At 43.6% G+C, this 18,794-nt stretch overlaps 1 protein-coding gene across 3 annotated transcripts in view; it reads right to left on the bottom strand.

Moving 5' to 3' along the window:
* Positions 1-18,794, bottom strand: part of LOC141076507 (mitotic spindle assembly checkpoint protein MAD1-like) — a 620,485-nt gene that overhangs the window by 318,871 nt on the left and 282,820 nt on the right. For all 3 annotated transcript variants that reach the window (XM_073563984.1, XM_073563986.1, XM_073563985.1), the window contains exon 5: positions 7,876-7,964. In XM_073563984.1, the coding sequence (XP_073420085.1) occupies positions 7,876-7,964 (89 nt within the window). The remainder of the gene's footprint in view (positions 1-7,875; positions 7,965-18,794) is intronic.

Consider the following 18,794-nt stretch of genomic DNA (forward strand, 5'->3'; position numbering starts at 1 on the left):
ATTAAATATTAGTCAATGATATCAATGAAGACCACACAAGGGTACAAAGAAAAAAAACATAAAATGTGCTCAATGGTTTTTACGCTTTGTGAATTTTTTTCATTATTTTTTTTTTTAGACATTTATGTTTCTCTTTATACATTAAAGCTACTTTTTATTTTACAATAATCAGAATTTTTTTTTCAAGCTGACGAAAGCCCGAACGGAAGCACTCACCGCAAGTTAAAATGCAATGCGAACATAGCCCAACGGCAATCAAATAAAAGAATGAAATCCGACATGAAGTAAAAATGTGGCAATTTGTGTAAAGAACAACTACACATTTTTTATTTATCTATCCTCCAGGCATTGCAAAGAGAAGCATTTTTGTAATATATTTCATTACCTTATTTTACTCCCAAACACTTTGCTGTAATGCAGTATCAGCTACCAGTTCATGCTCCTTTTGAAGCTGCTTTTAACTGCTCCTAAGCAAGATCCATACACTGTAGTTTGTGTACGGGACTTTCCCTATCTGAGCCTCTTTGCTCACCTCCCTCCAACTCATGCAGGGGAAGGTCTATACAAAGCCAGTTTGAATACAGTGCATGGTTCTTCCTGAGCAGCTGTTAAAAGCAGCTTCTAAAAGAACATGAACTGGGAATTTCAAAATCATTGCCACATGGAATTTGGGCATAAAGAAAGCAAAATAAATTAATATTACATATTATTATATTACAAAAATCATAATTTGCAATGCCTGAAAGATAATTAAGAAAAAAAAAAAAAAAGTGTAGTTATTCTTTCAAACAGTTTTCCCATTTTATAAAGTGACCGCATATAGCGAAGATATGCTATCAATCAAGGATTGGACCTAAGTGATCAGGATAATTAATCTGTTGCAATGCTGGTGTAGCGAGAACACCTGCTGTGCAGTAAATGGACCACAGCGCTACCCCCGTGCTTCAGCCCCATCATTCTCAGGTTATATTTGCAGCAGCCAATGGTTTAGTGTTGAACAACACACATCTTCGGTTGAGAATACACCTTTAAGGGGTTGTCCAAAATGAGAAAAACTTGACGTCGTTCTTTTAGAAACATAACTACCCCCTGCCCATGGGCTGTGCATGGTATTGCTGCTCAGTTTCGTTTACATCAATGGGGGTGAGCTGAAATAACAGAACACAAGCCATGTTCAAAAGTGGCGCTGTCTTTGAAAAAAAAAAAAAAAAAAACCACTCATGAATCTCTAAATCCTGGACATTCCATTAAGGTAGAACATTAATCCAGTTTGAGTAGACAGAATCTGACTAAGGCCACATATCCAGGAACGATCCGTTAGAACGGATCCAGCAGAAATCTGTTCTCTTCCAGATTCGTTTTTTTAATACTAGAGTGTCAATGGGCAATGGATCCGTTAATGCGGCATCCACTGTCGCCTATTTCTAAGGGATCCAGTAGAGATCAGTTAGTGAATAAAGGACTAACATGTTGCATCAGCATAACTTTCCTTCTAAGGGATTTCTACTGGATCCGTTCTATCGGATCATTACCAGACATGTGAATGTGGCCCAAGTTTGCTGTAGAACACGACCAAGTATCTGGCGCAGAAACCTTTGCGCCGAATTTTCACTGAAGCCGGTCACGTCTTGTGTGACCTCATCTGACCTCACACGGGTCACGTACCGTATTACGATAGTCACTAACGACCTCCAGTAAAACGCATGGAGATGAAAAGTTTTAGGACTTGTCATGGACTCTATTGGCCAAGTCCCTGCTATTGAGGATTTGTTGGATCGGGAAAGATTTGTCACCTCTAATACTAGCAAAATGGTTATTAATGCTTGGCACTGCTTCACTGTTCCGTAAAAAAAATAAATAAATGAAAAAGAAAATAGTAGTAGCAAATAACAGATGGGCGCCTTCTATATTAATGTGCCAAATGCCATCTGCAGCATCACATATTTTTTTCCCAATGTATGATGTATTTAAGCAGTGCTCTGCTTATAAAGCATATGCCAGCAATCTGATCTCCGTTATTTACTACACCCAGCGCGCTTCACTTTCAGGATTATCTGTTAGCCATGGTTTTTTTGCAGATTGGATCAAAGCTTCACTAAGGTTAAATAGTACAGGTACATTCAGATAACGCTCATTGGATAGATAAATAATTTGCACATTACTTAATTAAAAAATAATGTTGTCCTACCCTCCCCCATAAAAAAAAAGGAAAAACACTCCAGAGTGCCGGCCATTCCCTTTTGTGTGACTTGTGGTCTGCTGCCTACTGTCAGGTGTAATCCATCTGCAGCAGCAAAGAAGCAGAGACGGATTACAGAAGTGGCGGCAGGTCTCTCTGCTCCGGCTATCCTGTCTGGAAAAACGGCAAAAAGACTCTTCACTTCAGGCAGACAAGTTATTAGATAAAATAGTGACCAACATTGGTGTTTGTGATAGAAGCACTTACGATTCGCCCCCTTGTACCACCCAGGACTGCCCCAATTCTGTACAAAAATATCCATTTGTGGTCTGGTTGGAGGTAGATCTCCCCTCTTTGTCCAGGACCCTGCAACTTTACAGGGATGGTGTCTAAATAATCTGGACAGTCTTGGCAAATTCAGGACAGATGACTTGTATGTTACATTCACAGGCACTATGCAAGCTGGGAATGGAAAGTTCCAATACCTATAGTGCTGGCAAAATGCTGGTTAAAAGGAAGCACCCACTGACAAGTGGATGACATGCTACAGAGCGTGAGAATGGTACAGTTGTGGGGCATATTATAACCATACTTGCAAACTTGAAGAGCTTTTTTAGAAGCCAGACAGCTCCAAGCCCCATTGCCCTTGTAAGCACACTTAGATGCTGGCTAACGATGAGCGAACGTGCTCGGATATAGTGTTATCTGAGTATGCTTGGGTGTTATCAGTGTATTTTGGGTGTGCTCAAATAATATGTTCGAGACCCTGCAGCTGCATGTTTTGCGGTAAAAGACAGCTGTAACACATACAGGGATTGACAATTTGTTAGACCACGACTTCAGCGATGTGTCACTTACTAGGCAGTGTTTTATTAGCAGGAAATTATCACTAGAGGACTAGGTGTCTCGTGCTTCCTGGTCCAACCCCACCCTCACCAATGAATAGCCAATCAGTGATGTGGGTGAGGTTATGCACAGCTCAGCATTCCGAGTTCTGCAAGACCTGCAGCAGAGAAAACTGTAATTCTATCACAACTGCAGCACCTAGTAAACTAAGTGATACATTGCTGGAATCAGGGTCTCTGTCACTACATCATGCTGCTGTCAGATTACGTAACAAAAACCTGCAGACAGATTCCCTTTAAGAAATGCACAGGAAAATCAGACTACACCAAAGCAATGATAATGAAAAATCAAGCTACACCTACACGGACTTGGCATCCTGTGGGTTAAGCCAATGTGCATGACAATGACATGTTTGTTCAGTAAACCGCAAACAAGTCGGCTCCATACGGATTATTTATTAGACTTTTCAACTTATCCACTGCTTTCTAATTGAACTGAAAGGGAGTTGTGGCTTCTCCAAGCCCTTTAATAGTGTCGGTAGGCAAGTATAAATCTTAGTGCCCACCTATGGTCATCGGGGCGATGCTGCTTCCTGCAATCGTTAATCACAATTAGAGAAAATCAAGCTTTGCCTCCTATGTTTTCTGGACTTTTACCCCTGAGGTAACAGAGTAAGCCGTCTTCTCTGCACTTTCTATTATGTGAGCTACAGAATGAAGGAAATCCAGTTTGCGCAAGTAGGGAGGCAGCGTGACAGATGTTCAGAAGGACGCGACATTATCAAGTTCCATCACCGCCCTGGAAGTGGCCATCAAAAAAAGATCTAAAGAATTACTAAGAAAATCAGTGTAAATCGGAAGAACCACCTATGAAAAAAATAAACATTTAGGAAGTAAAGCCGCATTGTGCGCGGATGAAATAACAGCTAGTGAAAAGTAAGAAAAATAGTGAGTGTCTGCTATTGGCTGCACTCTGCAGCATTGACAGCGCTGCAGACAATCAGTGAGCTCAGCGGCTCCAATGACAGAGCTGCCGAGCCCGGGTAATGGCTGCAGTAATGTCAACGCTGCAAGTAATAACATACCGGGAGAGTAGGAGCACTCAGCGCTGGACCTGGGGAGGATGAGTAAAGCAATATTTGCTGTCTTAAAACAACTACAATCGGGGGTAGAGTTTTTTTTCCCAAAAACCTTAAAACCTGTTAAACCCAAGATAAAAGACAACAAATGCTGGGAAGTGTCGTTACGGGCTAAGTGGGAGTGATGTAAAGAAGCGGTGTGGACATCAACTTAATACCTTTTTCCATTCAGTAAGATCAATTGGCAAAAATGTGGATAAAGCCGTCACTCACCGTGAGATCGCTAGCGAGATCGCTGCTGAGTCACAAGTTTTGTGACGCAACAGCGATCTCACCAGCGATCTCGCTGTGTGTGTGACAGGTATCAGCGACCGCCCCCCCCCCCGCCGGGTATCGCTGACCGTTCTGGAAAGCCCTGCACGCATCACTGCGTGTGGCAAACGGGAGACCAGCGATCGGCGAGCTGGTATCCAAGGTAGACCGCGGGTTTTAAGCGCCGCGCGGCACTTAGAAACACGCTGTGTACCTTAGATACCAGGACGCTGGTATCTAAGGTACACTGCAGATAACTAAGCGACGTGCGCGCTTTTTACCTGCGTCGTCGCTGTCCTGATCGCCGGTGAGATCTGCCTGTTTGGCAGCTAACCAGCGATCCTGACAAGGTCATATCATTGTCGGGATCGCTGGTGCATCGCTATGTGTGACGGGGGCCTAATGGACGGAAAGAATATCAAATGCATGATATCGTCTTGAATATTTTTTATCTTATCAGGAGTATTACCGCACATTCTCTCAGGCACCATAGTTGGCTTGTGTTGACGCAGGGTTAATGATTTAACAGTTAAAGGGGGGGAAATACAGTGAGGACTGGTCTTGCTACAGGCGCCATCTCCAACAGTCAAGGGGCAAGCGCTGGTGACTTAAATTTGATGTAAGGCTATGTGCACACCTTGCAGATTCTGATGCGGATCCGCCACGCTTCAGGCTCTGCGGGTCCGCAGCAGATTTAGGTGTGTTGTACAGTACCATTGTTTTCAATGGTAATCTGAAAAACGCTGTGCACATGCTGCGGATTTTTATGCAGGTTCAAATACGCAGCATGTCAATTCTTTGTGCGGATTCCGCTGCGGTTTCACACCTTCTCCATTGTAGAGGTGTGAACCCGCAGGGCTAAACCGTAGGCTAATCCGCAGGTAAACCGCAGGGCTAATCCACAGGTAAACCGAAGGTCTTTTGACCTGAGATTTTACCTGCGGATTTTTCCAAATCCGCGAGGAAAAATCCGCAGGACCTAAATCTGTGTGTGCACATAGCCTAATAGGGCAGGAAGCACGGCCCTTTCACTCTGCACTACCTGGAGACAGCCGTCATAATGATGAGCGCACCAACCAACTGCAATATGGACGACACACGGGGAAAGAAAATCAATTTAATGGCTTGAATTTATAATTACAAGAATATGTGCATTGTGATTAGAGATAAAATTTTGTTTTTCCCTATGAAACATTTTCCCCAATATAATGGCACTATACAATAACAATCAAAACAACAACAATAATAATAATATGATAATCTTATTACTAAGGAAACACTTAAGGAAAAACTAACGCACTGCATGATGCCACGGCTCGGTTTGCGGTGTCAACGTGCCACTTTACGAAGATCACTTGATTCATGGTGCCCAAATCACCAAAAGCAGCACACGTTTTGCTCCTAAAAACAGAAGATCTGACTGGGGATCATAGGGATAGATCTGACTAGTCCAGCACCGCCCCCGATGGGCTTGTCCTTGCTCTGATTCAGAGGATTGACCGGTCTCTCCCACGTGTGTACATTGGGAAAGACTTACCAGTCACCGTGAGCGGAGCAGGGAGAATCTAAAAAGCGAAAACATTACAGATAAAGTGATGAGTGAACGTGTTGGGATAAGGTGCTATCTGTGCATGCTCGGGTGCTAACCGAGTGTCTTCAGAGTGTTAGAAAAATATGCATGAGTCCCCGCAGCTGCATGTCTCGCGACTGTTTGAGTTTGACAGCCGCAACACAAGCAGGTAATGCCTGTTTGTTAGACAATCCCTGTATGTGTTGAGGCTATCAAACAGCCGCAAGACATACAGTCTCAAGGACTGAAACATTTTTTGAGCATGCCTAAGCATGCTCGGATAACACCTTATCTGAGCACGCTTGCTCATCACTGGCTGTAATTGTGCAGCCGGGATTTGATGCAAGCTGCCCCTCATAAGGCTTCATCAATCTAGTGACAGATTCCTTTTAAATAATACCAAAGAGTGAAATTAAGAACCAAACTTGTCAAACCCTGCTCTAGGTAGAATAATGCATCAACTGATTCCTATAATCTCCCTTTAAAACAAGGTTTATCGCTATTCATCAAAGTAACTATGGATGGATGGGTGCAAAGGTTACAGTTGGACATCAACTAAAGTAGGGAGGGCCAAACGGCATTTCGGACACAAAGGATATCATTTTTTGCATTATTTATAGGCTGAACGTTAATCAGCGCATGCGATGTATGCAAATTAGCTTCCTGGAGTCACAGGGGTGGAGTAACTCAGCTGAATAGTCACAGGGGCCAGGCACTTAAACAAAAGCCTGATTCTAGTTTTACATTACAAGCCATTCAAAATCCTGTCTTCTAGTTCTCTGGCATGCGCCACGCCATTGCCTTCCAGCTCTCGGGCATGCGCCACGTCAATGCCTTCTAGTTCTCGGGCATGCGCCATTGTCTTCTAGTTCTCGGGCATGCGCCATTGTCTTCTAGTTCTCGGGCATGCGCTATTGTCTTCTAGTTCTCGGGCATGCGCTATTGTCTTCTAGTTCTCGGGCATGCGCTATTGTCTTCTAGTTCTCGGGGCATGCGCCATTGTCTTCTAGTTCTCGGGCATGCGCCATTGTCTTCTAGTTCATTGTCTTCTAGTATTCGGGCATGCGCAATTGTCTTTTAGTTCTCGCACAGAACCTCGACGTACTCACACAGAAATCATGCTAAAGCCATACATGCAGCAACAAAAGTTAAAGGGTTATTCTCAAAATAGTAAGTTAACTCACTCATCACTGGAAGTCAGATTGCTGGAACCAATGGTAATCATGCCATTAATCTGGCAGAGATCATTTCAGCTAATTTGCATACCAGAAAAATATGTATTTCTCTGGAATCAATCATTGGATCAGAGATATCAAAGCAGAATTTGATTAAACTTCCTATGACCAGCGTTCCCATATAGAAGGCTTAAGAGGGTTGCCCTTCACGGAGAGCCAATAATTTTCCGCTAGGACACAAGGCAGCCCATTTCTAAAGCAGGTGAAATTGTGCATTATGATGAGCTACTGGGCTACAAAGGGTCCCTACATTGCTCTTGCACAGAGGCCCAATCCTGATAGGACACTGGTGGAAACTGAGATAATTAAAGGGGTTTTCCATTACTAATAAACATTTACCTGTCCTTGGCTTAAGTCCTCAACATCAGAACGGTGGTGGTGGGAGACTGAGTGCTCACACTGATCTGCCGCTACCGGCTTATGCAGGTCATTCTTACAAAACTTGTGTAAATCCCTTTTAAGCACTGCAACCCTTACCACCATAGAATCAGAGGCAAATATTCAAGCAAAATCAATAACTATTCCCCCCTAATGTGTCAGAGGGCCAGGGGGCAACTGCTCTCTAAGACTCTCTTCTCCAGTATTATTGGCAAACAGAAACAAACAGCACCCGTGTAATCCACCAACCAACGGGACAACTTTTCTTCTCACTGACCTGAGAGAGTTGACGGCCTCACTTGTGATGGAGGTGCCCAGCTCCGTCGTGCTCATCTGCGACTTCAAGAGACTCAGTTCTGCGGTGAGCTGCAGGGACACAAACATTCAGAGGTGTATTAATACGAGCGCAGAGGCTCCGGAAGGACAACAACGCAGCATTTTTGATTGAGGGTAATAACTTCGGAATAATTTATTCAAGGTGACTGCTAATCTTATAGGGTGGCTGATTTTTATAGTTCAAGTAATTAAAAGCTACAAAGTATTGATTGGATGAAGCAGAGAAGATGAACATGACAAAAAGCTACAAGTGGGTAGATGAACGGCAGCAATACAGTACTAGAAAAAGGAGTCACTCTGCTTTCTCTTAAAAGAGATTTGTCACCAAAGTCAAAGTGTCATGCTTTTGCTCACGTTTTATTCCCGCTGCTTCCCTGAGTAGGCCATTTTTTTTATTTTTTTTTACATTTTCCATCCAGTTCCAGAGATACGGACCTTTATATTCAGTGCTACTTTTCATGGCCTTTACAAAAGGGGTGAGGCCAACAGGGTAATAATGTGGGGCAGCCTACAGACACACCCCTGAGGATCCTGTAAGCAGCGCCTTTTTGGTATAGCGCATACAAAAATTATCACAAAATAAAAAAGACCCATATCTCTGGAACCAGGTGGTAGAGTTTAGAAAAAAAACAAAACAAAACTGAATACCCAGGGGAGCAGCAGGAATAAAACAAGAGCATAAAATGGACACTTTTAACCAGGTTACAGGTACAACTTAAGTCACTTTGTGCTCTTAAAATCGATTTACATGAACCAATCAGTGGCAATAAATGACTGCCCATCAGCTATGTAGTTGCTTGATCGTAGTCAGCTGTTTATTAGCATAGTGAATCGCTCTTCAGGTGCACACTGAACGACCTTGAATCTATTAGTCAGTGCACATAGGCCGTCATTGTGCTGGGTAGCACGGGTCCTGTTTACACCAGACAATGTGCTGCCGAGAACGAAGAGCTCTTGTGCAATACAAAAGATAATTTCACCCGATGAACAAGAATTTTGCTCTTTTGCAGGCTATCTGCATTATGTTTAAACCGCAAGATCATCATGGAACAGAGTTTCTAGAAAAGCTCCTACACAATAGTGCTGCTGTGTAAATAGACCGTAAGGCACTGGCTACAAGAATCCCCCAAAAATTGGATGTCTCATCAAGACAGAAACAGCTAACATGCCCTATTAGGAAATATGGCAGCCAATGTGGGGGAGGTCCGTTAACCACCTCTATGAGCCAGATTGTAAAGTTGACACCAGAGAGGCCAACATGAAATACTACATTAAAAAAATCCCCTTGAGATAAAATTCCATGGCATCTACGTCCTGGACCAGAGTTTTACTGCGTGCTGTTATCTTAGATAGGGTTGCCATAATCCAACAATCCCATCAAGTTATAAAATTGCAGTTACTAAACAGGTAGGATTTATCAAAATTGGGAGCTTACCACATTTGCACATGGAAATAAAAATGAAATCAGCTACCGATCGGTGGCGCCCTTTCAGAAATCAGCTGATTAAAATGATCAAAGGACTCCATCCACGGCTTGCACTGCAGGTCAGCTCCATTTAAGTAAAAGGGACATAGCTACAAGTACCAGGCACAGCGATTGTAAAAGGGACCGAGGTACAGTACCAAGCACAGAAATTGTAAAAGGGACCGAGGTACAGTACCAAGCACAGAAATTGTAAAAGGGACATAGCTACAGTACCAAGCACAGAAATTGTAAAAGGGACCGAGGTACAGTACCAAGCACAGAAATTGTAAAAGGGACCGAGGTACAGTACCAAGCACAGAAATTGTAAAAGGGACCGAGGTACAGTACCAAGCACAGAAATTGATATATATATATATATACATATACATATATATATATATATATATATATATATATATATATATATAAAGTTGGACCCCTAAGATCTAGTAAATTGATGACCTATTCTAAGTGTATATCTAATATATAAAGCTCAAAGTGTGTATGTATGTATGTATGTATGTATGTATGTGTGTGTGTGTGTGTGTGTGTGTGTGTGTGTGTGTGTGTGTGTGTGTGTGTCCGGGATAGGCATCCGCACCGTCGCAGCTACAGCCACAAAATTTGGCACAGTCACACGTCTGGACCCCGAGAGCGTCATAGGCTATGTTGTGAGGCGAAATTTTAACCCCGCTCGTTCCAATTCAACAAAACAATTTTGCCCCTATCTAAATACTGGGGAAAAAGTGTGCGCGCATCAAGCCCCGCCCCTCATTATGTCATAATGGTTGCCATGGCGACGCTGATTCATCATAGGTTGCAAGCCCCGCCGCTCATTATGATGTCATAATGGTTGACTATGGGATGGAGGATGTGTGATGGGTATATGGGCATGGGACTATGGGATGGCGGATATGTATGAAGGGTATATGGGCACGTGACTATGGGATCGTGGATATGTATGATGTGTGTATGGGCACGGGACTATGGAATGGGGGATAATTATAACTTGCTATAACTAACAACAATTAGTTACTATGCCCGGGCAGCGCCGGGCTCTTCAGCTAGTGTATATATACACACACATATATATATATATATATACATATATATATACATATATACACATACACACACACATATATACACATATACACACACACCTCTGCCAAAAATTAATTGACCACTCCACAGTTTTATAAAAATCAGCTTCTCTCCATGTCTGCCAGCCATTCCTTTCCAATGTCAGTTGAATTCCGACCATGGTACACCTCATTCTACTTAATGTGCTTCTGATTAGGGGATCACCTGAACCAAATCTTACTTAACAAAGGAAAGTATAAAAAAAAAACCAAACACTGCTGTGGTGTTCACAATCCTCTTACAATAGAACAAGCTGGATGGCAAAACAAGTGCTAGTAATATCACAAAAGTAATAGGAATGAAAAAATACCTTTTAACCATGCCAAAGGAGTTGAAAAAGAAAAGTCTTGAGTGAGGAAAAGAAGGGCTCAATTCTGGCTTTACAAGCACAGGGATACAGAGAGGATGTTGCCTCCATCCTTAAAATTTCTAAGATGGCAGTCCATTACAACAAGGTCAAGCAGCAGACATTGCAACAGCAGGATGACATCAAGTGACCTACAAAAGGAATGACAAATGGCAGCTGGGGTGAAATGCATGGCAAGAACAGTTCGTAACAGGCTCCTAGAGGCAGGGCTCAAGTCATGTAAAGGTAGGAAAAAGCCTTTCATCAATGAGAAGCAAAGGATAGCCACGCTGAAGTTTTGCCAAAGACCATAAGCATTGGACCGAGGAGACTAGAGTAAGTTAATCTTCTCTGATGAGTCTAATTTTCAGCTTTGCCCAACACCTGGTCATCTAATGGTTAGACGGAGACCTGGAGAGGTGTACAAGCCACAGTGTCTTGTACCCACGGTGAAATTTGGTGGAGGACTGGTGATGATCTGGGGAAGCTTCACTTCAGCAAGCCTGGAATTGGGCAGGTTACTCTTTACAAAGGATGTATGAATCAAGCCGCATACAAGGTTATCCTGGAAAAATAGTTGATTCCTTCTGCTCAGGCAATGTTCCCAAACTCTGAGGACTGGTTTTTCCAGCAGGAAAATGCGCCATGCCACACAACTAGGTCAATCAATGTGTGGATGAAGGACCACCACATCAAATCCCTGTCACGGCCAGCCCAATCTTCAGAACTGAACCCCACTGAAAACCTCTGGAATGTAATCAAGAGGATGATGGATAGTCACAAGCCATCAAACAAAGAAGAACTGCTTACATTTTTGTACCAGGAGTGGCATAAGGTCACCCAAAAGCAGTGTGAGAGACTGGTGGAAAGCAGCCAAGACGCATGAAAGCTGTGATTAACAATCATGGTTATTCCACAAAATATTGATTTCTGAACTCTTCCTGAGATAAAATATTAGTATTGTTGCTTGTTAATGATTATGAACTTGTTTTCTTAGCATTATTTGAGGTCTGCCAGCACTGCATTTTTTTGTTATTTTGACCATTACTCATTTTCTGAAAATAAATACAAAATTTAGTGCTTGGAACTTCGGAGACATGTTGTCAGTAGTTTATAGAATAAAAGAGCAATTGACATTTACTCAAAAATATACCTATAAAGAGAAAAATCAGAAAAACTGAAAATTTTGCAGCCAGAGCTGTATATATTAACAAGCCTGAGGTGTAATACCAAGCACAGCCACTCTCACATGGGGCGCTGAGTTTGATAAACGATTAAGTATATGGAGGAGCTTTCAACCAGCTCAAAAGGTAGATGTGCCATGAATTGGACCTCACCAATCTTATATAAATGACCCATTCTAAGAATATGTGATAATTAATAAAGTCTTGGGGCACCTCTCAGTAGCCTTATAGGAGTTTTCTATTTTTGGAAACCTTTTCACCAGCTAAGCTTCTTTTACAAAAAAGAAAAAAAAAAAAAAAAAATCAAATCATTCTTTACTCACCTTCTCCAGGTCCAGAGTGCAGTGTCCACTTCTGTTCCAAGAATTTGTTATTGTCTGCAAAGCTGACATCACATCGACAGTATGGTAGGCAATCACTGTCCTCGGCCTGAGATGACAGCATGAGCCGCTATGATATCTGCGCTGCAGACAATAACAGACATTGGGAGCAGCGATGGAGGCAGTGTAAGTTAAGTGTAGTTTGTTTTCTGAAACTGGAAAACCCCTTTAATTTTATAAATGTAATCCTACGGCTATACTAAGATGAATGCACACATTTTGGTTATAAACACAGCATAGATGAAAAACAAATTAAGTCAGTGATATGACACAGAAGAATCTTTGTGAGCACATCGGCCTCCAATTCATGGATATTACTGTACCCTCCTCGTCTCCAGCTGGATCGGCCCAGGCCTCCGCTTTCAGCTCTTAACAAAATGATTCAAGAAAGAAGCTGACCTGTCAGTAAGAGATGTCAATCAAGGCTCACGGGCCCCGACTAGCCCTGGAAACCAAAGCCAATTTGCATTCATGAGATTCCCAGTCAGAGCCTTCAGAGATGCCACAGCCCATCGCGCCAAGCAAGGGTCTGACGACACCTGCTTACAGGCCAAATCTTTTAGCCCTTGTGAGCAGAAGCATAAAGCGCGGTGGGAGCAGCAGTGCCGGCACTGAGCTGAAGTGGAGCACCGGCAGGGCCATGGCGGCCAGTACTGCAAAATACCGCACTGTTCCTGCAAGGATGCAGACGCTTTTATCTAAAATTCAGACTGCAGTTTTGTAGCTTCTGAGCGGCCTTAATTAAACGTCAGAGCTTGATCGTAATGACACATTAAGTGTTTTATCTTCCTGTTATTGTTACATGGTAAATGGAGAAAATTGCTTTATTTGCACTTGGGGTCAATTCCTCCATTGCGCTTTGACAAAGAAGCTCCACGTTGGAAGAAAATGTGTGTTAGGGGAGATTCTATTAATATTGTCATATGCACTTAATTCATACAATGAGACAGCCATCTGCTGATGCCAATTATTAAAGACATAACCCAATCCATATGCTAAGGCTATGGCAGACTTGGCACCCCTGGGAAAGAATTGCAACGACGGTCCGTACGTCTTTCCACCATCACCAGAAGAGATTCTGGCAAAAATATGAACTTGTGTTACATTATTAGGAGTGATTTTCTTGGGGGTAACCACAGGATAGTGTGAAAAAATATAAATCTTCGTCATTTTTAAAAGCATAAAGATAGTTTTAACAGCGCCTGGTAAACCGGGAAGAGGATGCACTACTTGCCAAAGTAGGGTGCCCCCCCGCCCCTTTAATCAGCTGATTGTGGGGTGTTGGGAGCCTAAGAATTATCAATTCAATATCAGAGTCCGGGAAAAAACTTGCAACCAGAATTGTTGGATCTGTCAATATCCCAAAGATCTGTGTATTATATAGGGATAATGAGAGTTTTTACATGCAGCTTTAACTTGTTTACTGCGCCAAAGAATAGGCTGCCAAGATGTAATCTTTTGTTACCCCATTTTAACAATATTCGATAAGAAAAGAAAAATACACAATTAAGGCAAAATAAAATCATACAAAAGTATATGAAATTACAAGGAATAAAAAAAAAAAAACAGCGCATTCTGATTCCCAATCCACAATTCTCAAAACAATTTATCTGATATTAAAGCAAATATTCAAAAGCAAAACATAAAAAAAAAAAATTATGAAAAGTAAATAAGTACCGAGCCAAACACGCTGAAGATTCTTTCAGATCAATCCCATCACATAACCTCAGCCAGCCGGAGAGGAGCCAAGGTGCGCGCCAATATTGCGGTACTTTTCGACACCACTGTTTATTCAGAAACTGATAAGATTATCATAGCAAAAAATGTTTCCCTCAATTTTCTGATTACTCCTCTTATCGGCAGCTCGGCTGAGTCTATCAAAGCCGGCGGGGAGGAGAGGAGAGGCGAGCCATTCACACAAGTACAGAACTGCAAATGGAAGGTACGCCGTCTGTGGCTCGCTTCTGCAAACAGATTCATTATTCTCCTTCTTGCAAACGGTCTTCAGATCTACAGAGACACCGGCTCAGGAGAGACGGAAACGGTGCTTTACAGGAGAAATGCCATCACACTCTCACACCTTCTGAACATTACAATTTAGATCTTCTGATATTACAACAAATTTAGCTGCGCTCATGGAATATTGCAGCAATTTTGGGTATTGGAGCTGCAAACACATCTGGAGATCTACACCTACCGTCCACCCTTAACCTTTGCCCTAATTTCGCAAAAGAACTCTAATTTTCCATCACATAAGATCTTGATGGGCTGCAATTCACTTCACGACCACTTTGTGGCGACATAGAGACATACCGCATAAACAACTCTTGACAGAGTATCAGAAAATCGTGTATTTTTCAAAGCTGGTCATCCCGCGCCTCTCATTTTGGAATATGTGACGCTAGCGAAAGGTGATTTGATACATATTTGTACAATCAAATACTTATTTCTTATTATACAGGGGAACACTATCCTCTAGTCAATATTTAGGTTTTGCTTTTGAGCAAATTTTTATTATTTTTCTTTATTATTTATATATTAACTATTTTTATTACATTATTAAATCTATTACTTTTGGCAGTTGCTACAAATTATAATAATTTGAAGGAGTTATCTGGGACATTGCTTATTTTTCCTTACGGGGCTAAGATCTCGCAGGCAGAGAGTTGATAGCTACTTGCCTGTTCTGGCAGGTTGACCATCTCTGTAAGCGCAAAGTGGATATGGACCACTCCTGCCAGTGATTCTCCTGCTTCATTTGGCCTTCTGTCAATAGAGAAGCACCTCCTCTTCCCGGGCTGATCTGGCAATGGGGCGTCACTGCTGACGTCATGCTGATTGACAGCCGGCTCCCTTCCATTTAGGCAGTGGAAAGTCGGCTGTCAATCAGCATGACGTCAGCAGTGGGGAACTGGCTGTCAATCAGCATGACACCTCGTATACAGAGAAGAGATTGCTCTCCTCTCACTGGCTTTTGTCCTCTCGTGTCTCGTGAGTATTCATTGGCTCCAATGATCTAGCAGTAATAGTCACGTGAAAGGACAAATCTTGGTGACGAGCCACAGTCTTTCCCAATGCACCACACATGACAGGGATCAGTCAGATTTAAAAACATGAACTATGATTGGTCAGTTTTTATTTAAAGGGTATGTTTGCAGAGTGATTAAACCCAAGCTGACTTTGCAGCGATCGAAGATGATGACGAGCGAACATGCTCAGAAAGGGTGTTAATACAAGTGAATTGAGCAAGACTGTAGACATCTAGTTGGAATGTGGCCAGAAGTATACAGATCACACAGTCATAGTCACAGAGTGACTACAGGCTTAAACCCCAAGCCTGGACAACCCCTTTAAACGGTTATCCCCAACATCTTACCTGTCGGATAAGATGCACCAGAGAATCCGGACAGCGTGCGTTGTGAGGATTCACAAGTCTGCAGTCACATAGAGTGACTGCAGACTTGTACATCAAAGCCGGACAATCCTTTTAAGTTACGTTTCTTGCATTACTCCTTGGATTAAAGAATGTTTGCCACCTACCAGATATTTTTCTTCTTTTAATGCTACAGCATAATGAGTTTGAGTACAACATGATTAATACATGAGAGATACCATCAGGAGCCCTTATTAAATTCAGCAGAGCCCCACTGGAAGTCAATGAAATTTCCAGAGTTTATGAGGAGTGTAAAGTTAGTATGTCACGCTTGTTTTATGCAACCATTTATCAAACGCTTAAAAGTGAAGACGCAATGCTGCAAAATACGCCGTCCCGGTGATAAGAGCTTATTTAAAATAACTAGATTAAGGCTTTAAGCCGTGTGGCACATTGATGACTGCTGTGGGCTGCGATTTGGGAAAATATTGAATAAAGCAGGAGCAATAACTCGCCAATTTGGAGTTGAACAAATGAGTTAATTGGGGTGAACAATTTTGCCTGCATTTGGAAAACCTACCTGCTGAAGCAGCTTTGGTTCAAAGGAACACTAAATCAGGTCCAAGAGTGGCGGATGGATATATGGATTGAGGGCGGTTGGGTGGATGGATGAAGGAAGGGCGGTTGGGTGGATGGATGAAGGGAGGGCGGTTGGGTGGATGGATGAAGGGAGGGCGGGAGGGAGGGTGGATGAAGGGAGGGCGGGAGGGAGGGTGGATGAAGGGAGGGCGGGAGGGAGGGTGGATGAAGGGAGGGCGGGAGGGAGGGTGGATGAAGGGTTTTGGATGAAGGGATTGGATGAAGGGAGGGCGGATGAAGGGAGGGCAGGTGGATGAAGGGAGGGCAGGTGGATGAAGGGAGGGCAGGTGGATGAAGGGCAGGCGGGAGGGAGGGCGGGTGGATAAAGGGCGGGTGGGATTTTGGGTGGATAAAGGGCGGGCAGGAGGGAGGGAGGGTGGATGAAGGGAGGGCGGGAGGGAGGGTGGATGAAGGGAGGGCGGGAGGAAGGGTGGATGAAGGGAGGGCGGGAGGGAGGGTGGATGAAGGGAGGGCGGGAGGGAGGGTGGATGAAGGGAGGGAGGGAGGGTGGATGAAGGGAGGGCGGGAGGGAGGGTGGATGAAGGGAGGGTGGATGAAGGGAGGGCGGGAGGGTGGATGAAGGGAGGGCGGGAGGGTGGATGAAGGGAGGGCGGGAGGGTGGATGAAGGGAGGGCGGGAGGGTGGATGAAGAGAGGGCGGGAGGGAGGGTGGATGAACGGAGGGCGGGAGGGAGGGTGGATGAAGGGATTGGATGAAGGGAGGGTGGATGAAGGGAGGGTGGATGAAGGGAGGGAGGGTGGATGAAGGGAGGGCGGGAGGGAGCGTGGATGAAGGGAGGGCGGGAGGGCGGGTTGATGAAGGGAGGGCAGGAGGGAGGGTGGATGAAGGGAGTGGGTGGGTGAATGGGAGGGTTGGAGAGTGGGTGGGTGAAGGGAGGGAGCGAGAGTGGGTGGGTGAAGGGAGGGAGCGAGTGTGGGTGGGTGAAGGGAGGGAGCGAGTGTGGGTGGGTGAAGGGAGGGAGCGAGTGTGGGTGGGTGAAGGGAGGGAGCGAGTGTGGGTGGGTGAAGGGAGGGAGGGAGAGTACTGGAAAAGATGTCCGGATTAGGCAATTAAGCCAGAAAACATTTTTGAATGTGATGTAGCCTCAGAAGATGACCTACCAAAATTTGCTTGGTAAAATTTACAAACTTTCTGCTAAATAGATCTAGGGCACTGTTTTCTAATTCCATTCCTCAAGACCGACCAGCAGGTCAAGTTTCAAGGACACCTTAGTAATGCACGGGTGATAATTTCATCACCTGCTCAAGCATTGATTCCATTACCTAGGCAATGTTAAGGAAATCCTGAAAACATGACCTGTTGGTGGGTCTTGAGTACTGAAGTTGGGAAACACTGGTCTATAGAGTTGATATCATTGATCCACGCTGAGCAACTTGCAAAACCCAACGTGGAGCACAAGAGGGGGCAGCAGGCTCAGGGGAAGGAAGCGGAGCCCGAGATATGCAGGACAGGTGTGTAACACTATTGATTTGCGCAAAGTTTATTAAACTAACAGTGACTATTAAATTACAAGATGCAAGTCACCCGCAGTGTTCATTACAGGGCGCTTGGCAAAATACTGCTTACGATTAACACATTGATCTTAATAATCTAAGAGAAAGCAATAAGCTCCTCAACCATCGCTCCCCCAGCTAGACATTTGTTCCACAAAGGAGATTCCATTCTAATTAAAAAGTACAGAATAGCACCCAAATACATCTGAAAGTAAAGTAGATGAAGCCATCTTAACTCAGAAGTAGAATTTTTTATATTGCTATTATTTTCATTATGTTGGCAAGTTATGTGCAGCACAGTTGTTTTCATGCCTCCTGGAATTGCTCCGGATGGGATTACTGAAGACTGGGATTACTGAAGACTGAGCTTCCATGATTCCACTCATCTTTTACAGAAAATTTCTCTTACTGGGTACCTGCACTCTATTATGATAAGGTGTGACGTTGGGCTATATTCACACAGTCTTCACAGACCAATACACATACACACTACTCTGCTAATGTCTGACATGCCATTGCATGTGAGACTAGACTAGACTCAGGCTGGTTTCACATTTGCGTTTTTTAGCGCTGGAAAAAAACGCACACCTGCGCATGCGTTTTTTCCCCTATATTTAACATGGGTGCGCATACCTGCGCACTGGTCAGCGCATGTATGCGATTTTCATGCGCTGCGTTTTTTTGGGGTGTGCGTTGGGATTTTCCAGACGCAGCATGTTGCATTTTTTGGCCCTGCAAAAAAGCGCATGCGCACGTATGCGCACGTTTTGCGCTAAAAATGGCCATTATAGCCTATGGATGCGCATATGTGCGCAC

This window comes from Dendrobates tinctorius, unplaced genomic scaffold (assembly GCF_039654945.1).
Source record: "Dendrobates tinctorius isolate UK_male_01 unplaced genomic scaffold, ASM3965494v1 ptg000420l, whole genome shotgun sequence".
Classification (NCBI taxonomy): domain Eukaryota; kingdom Metazoa; phylum Chordata; class Amphibia; order Anura; family Dendrobatidae; genus Dendrobates; species Dendrobates tinctorius.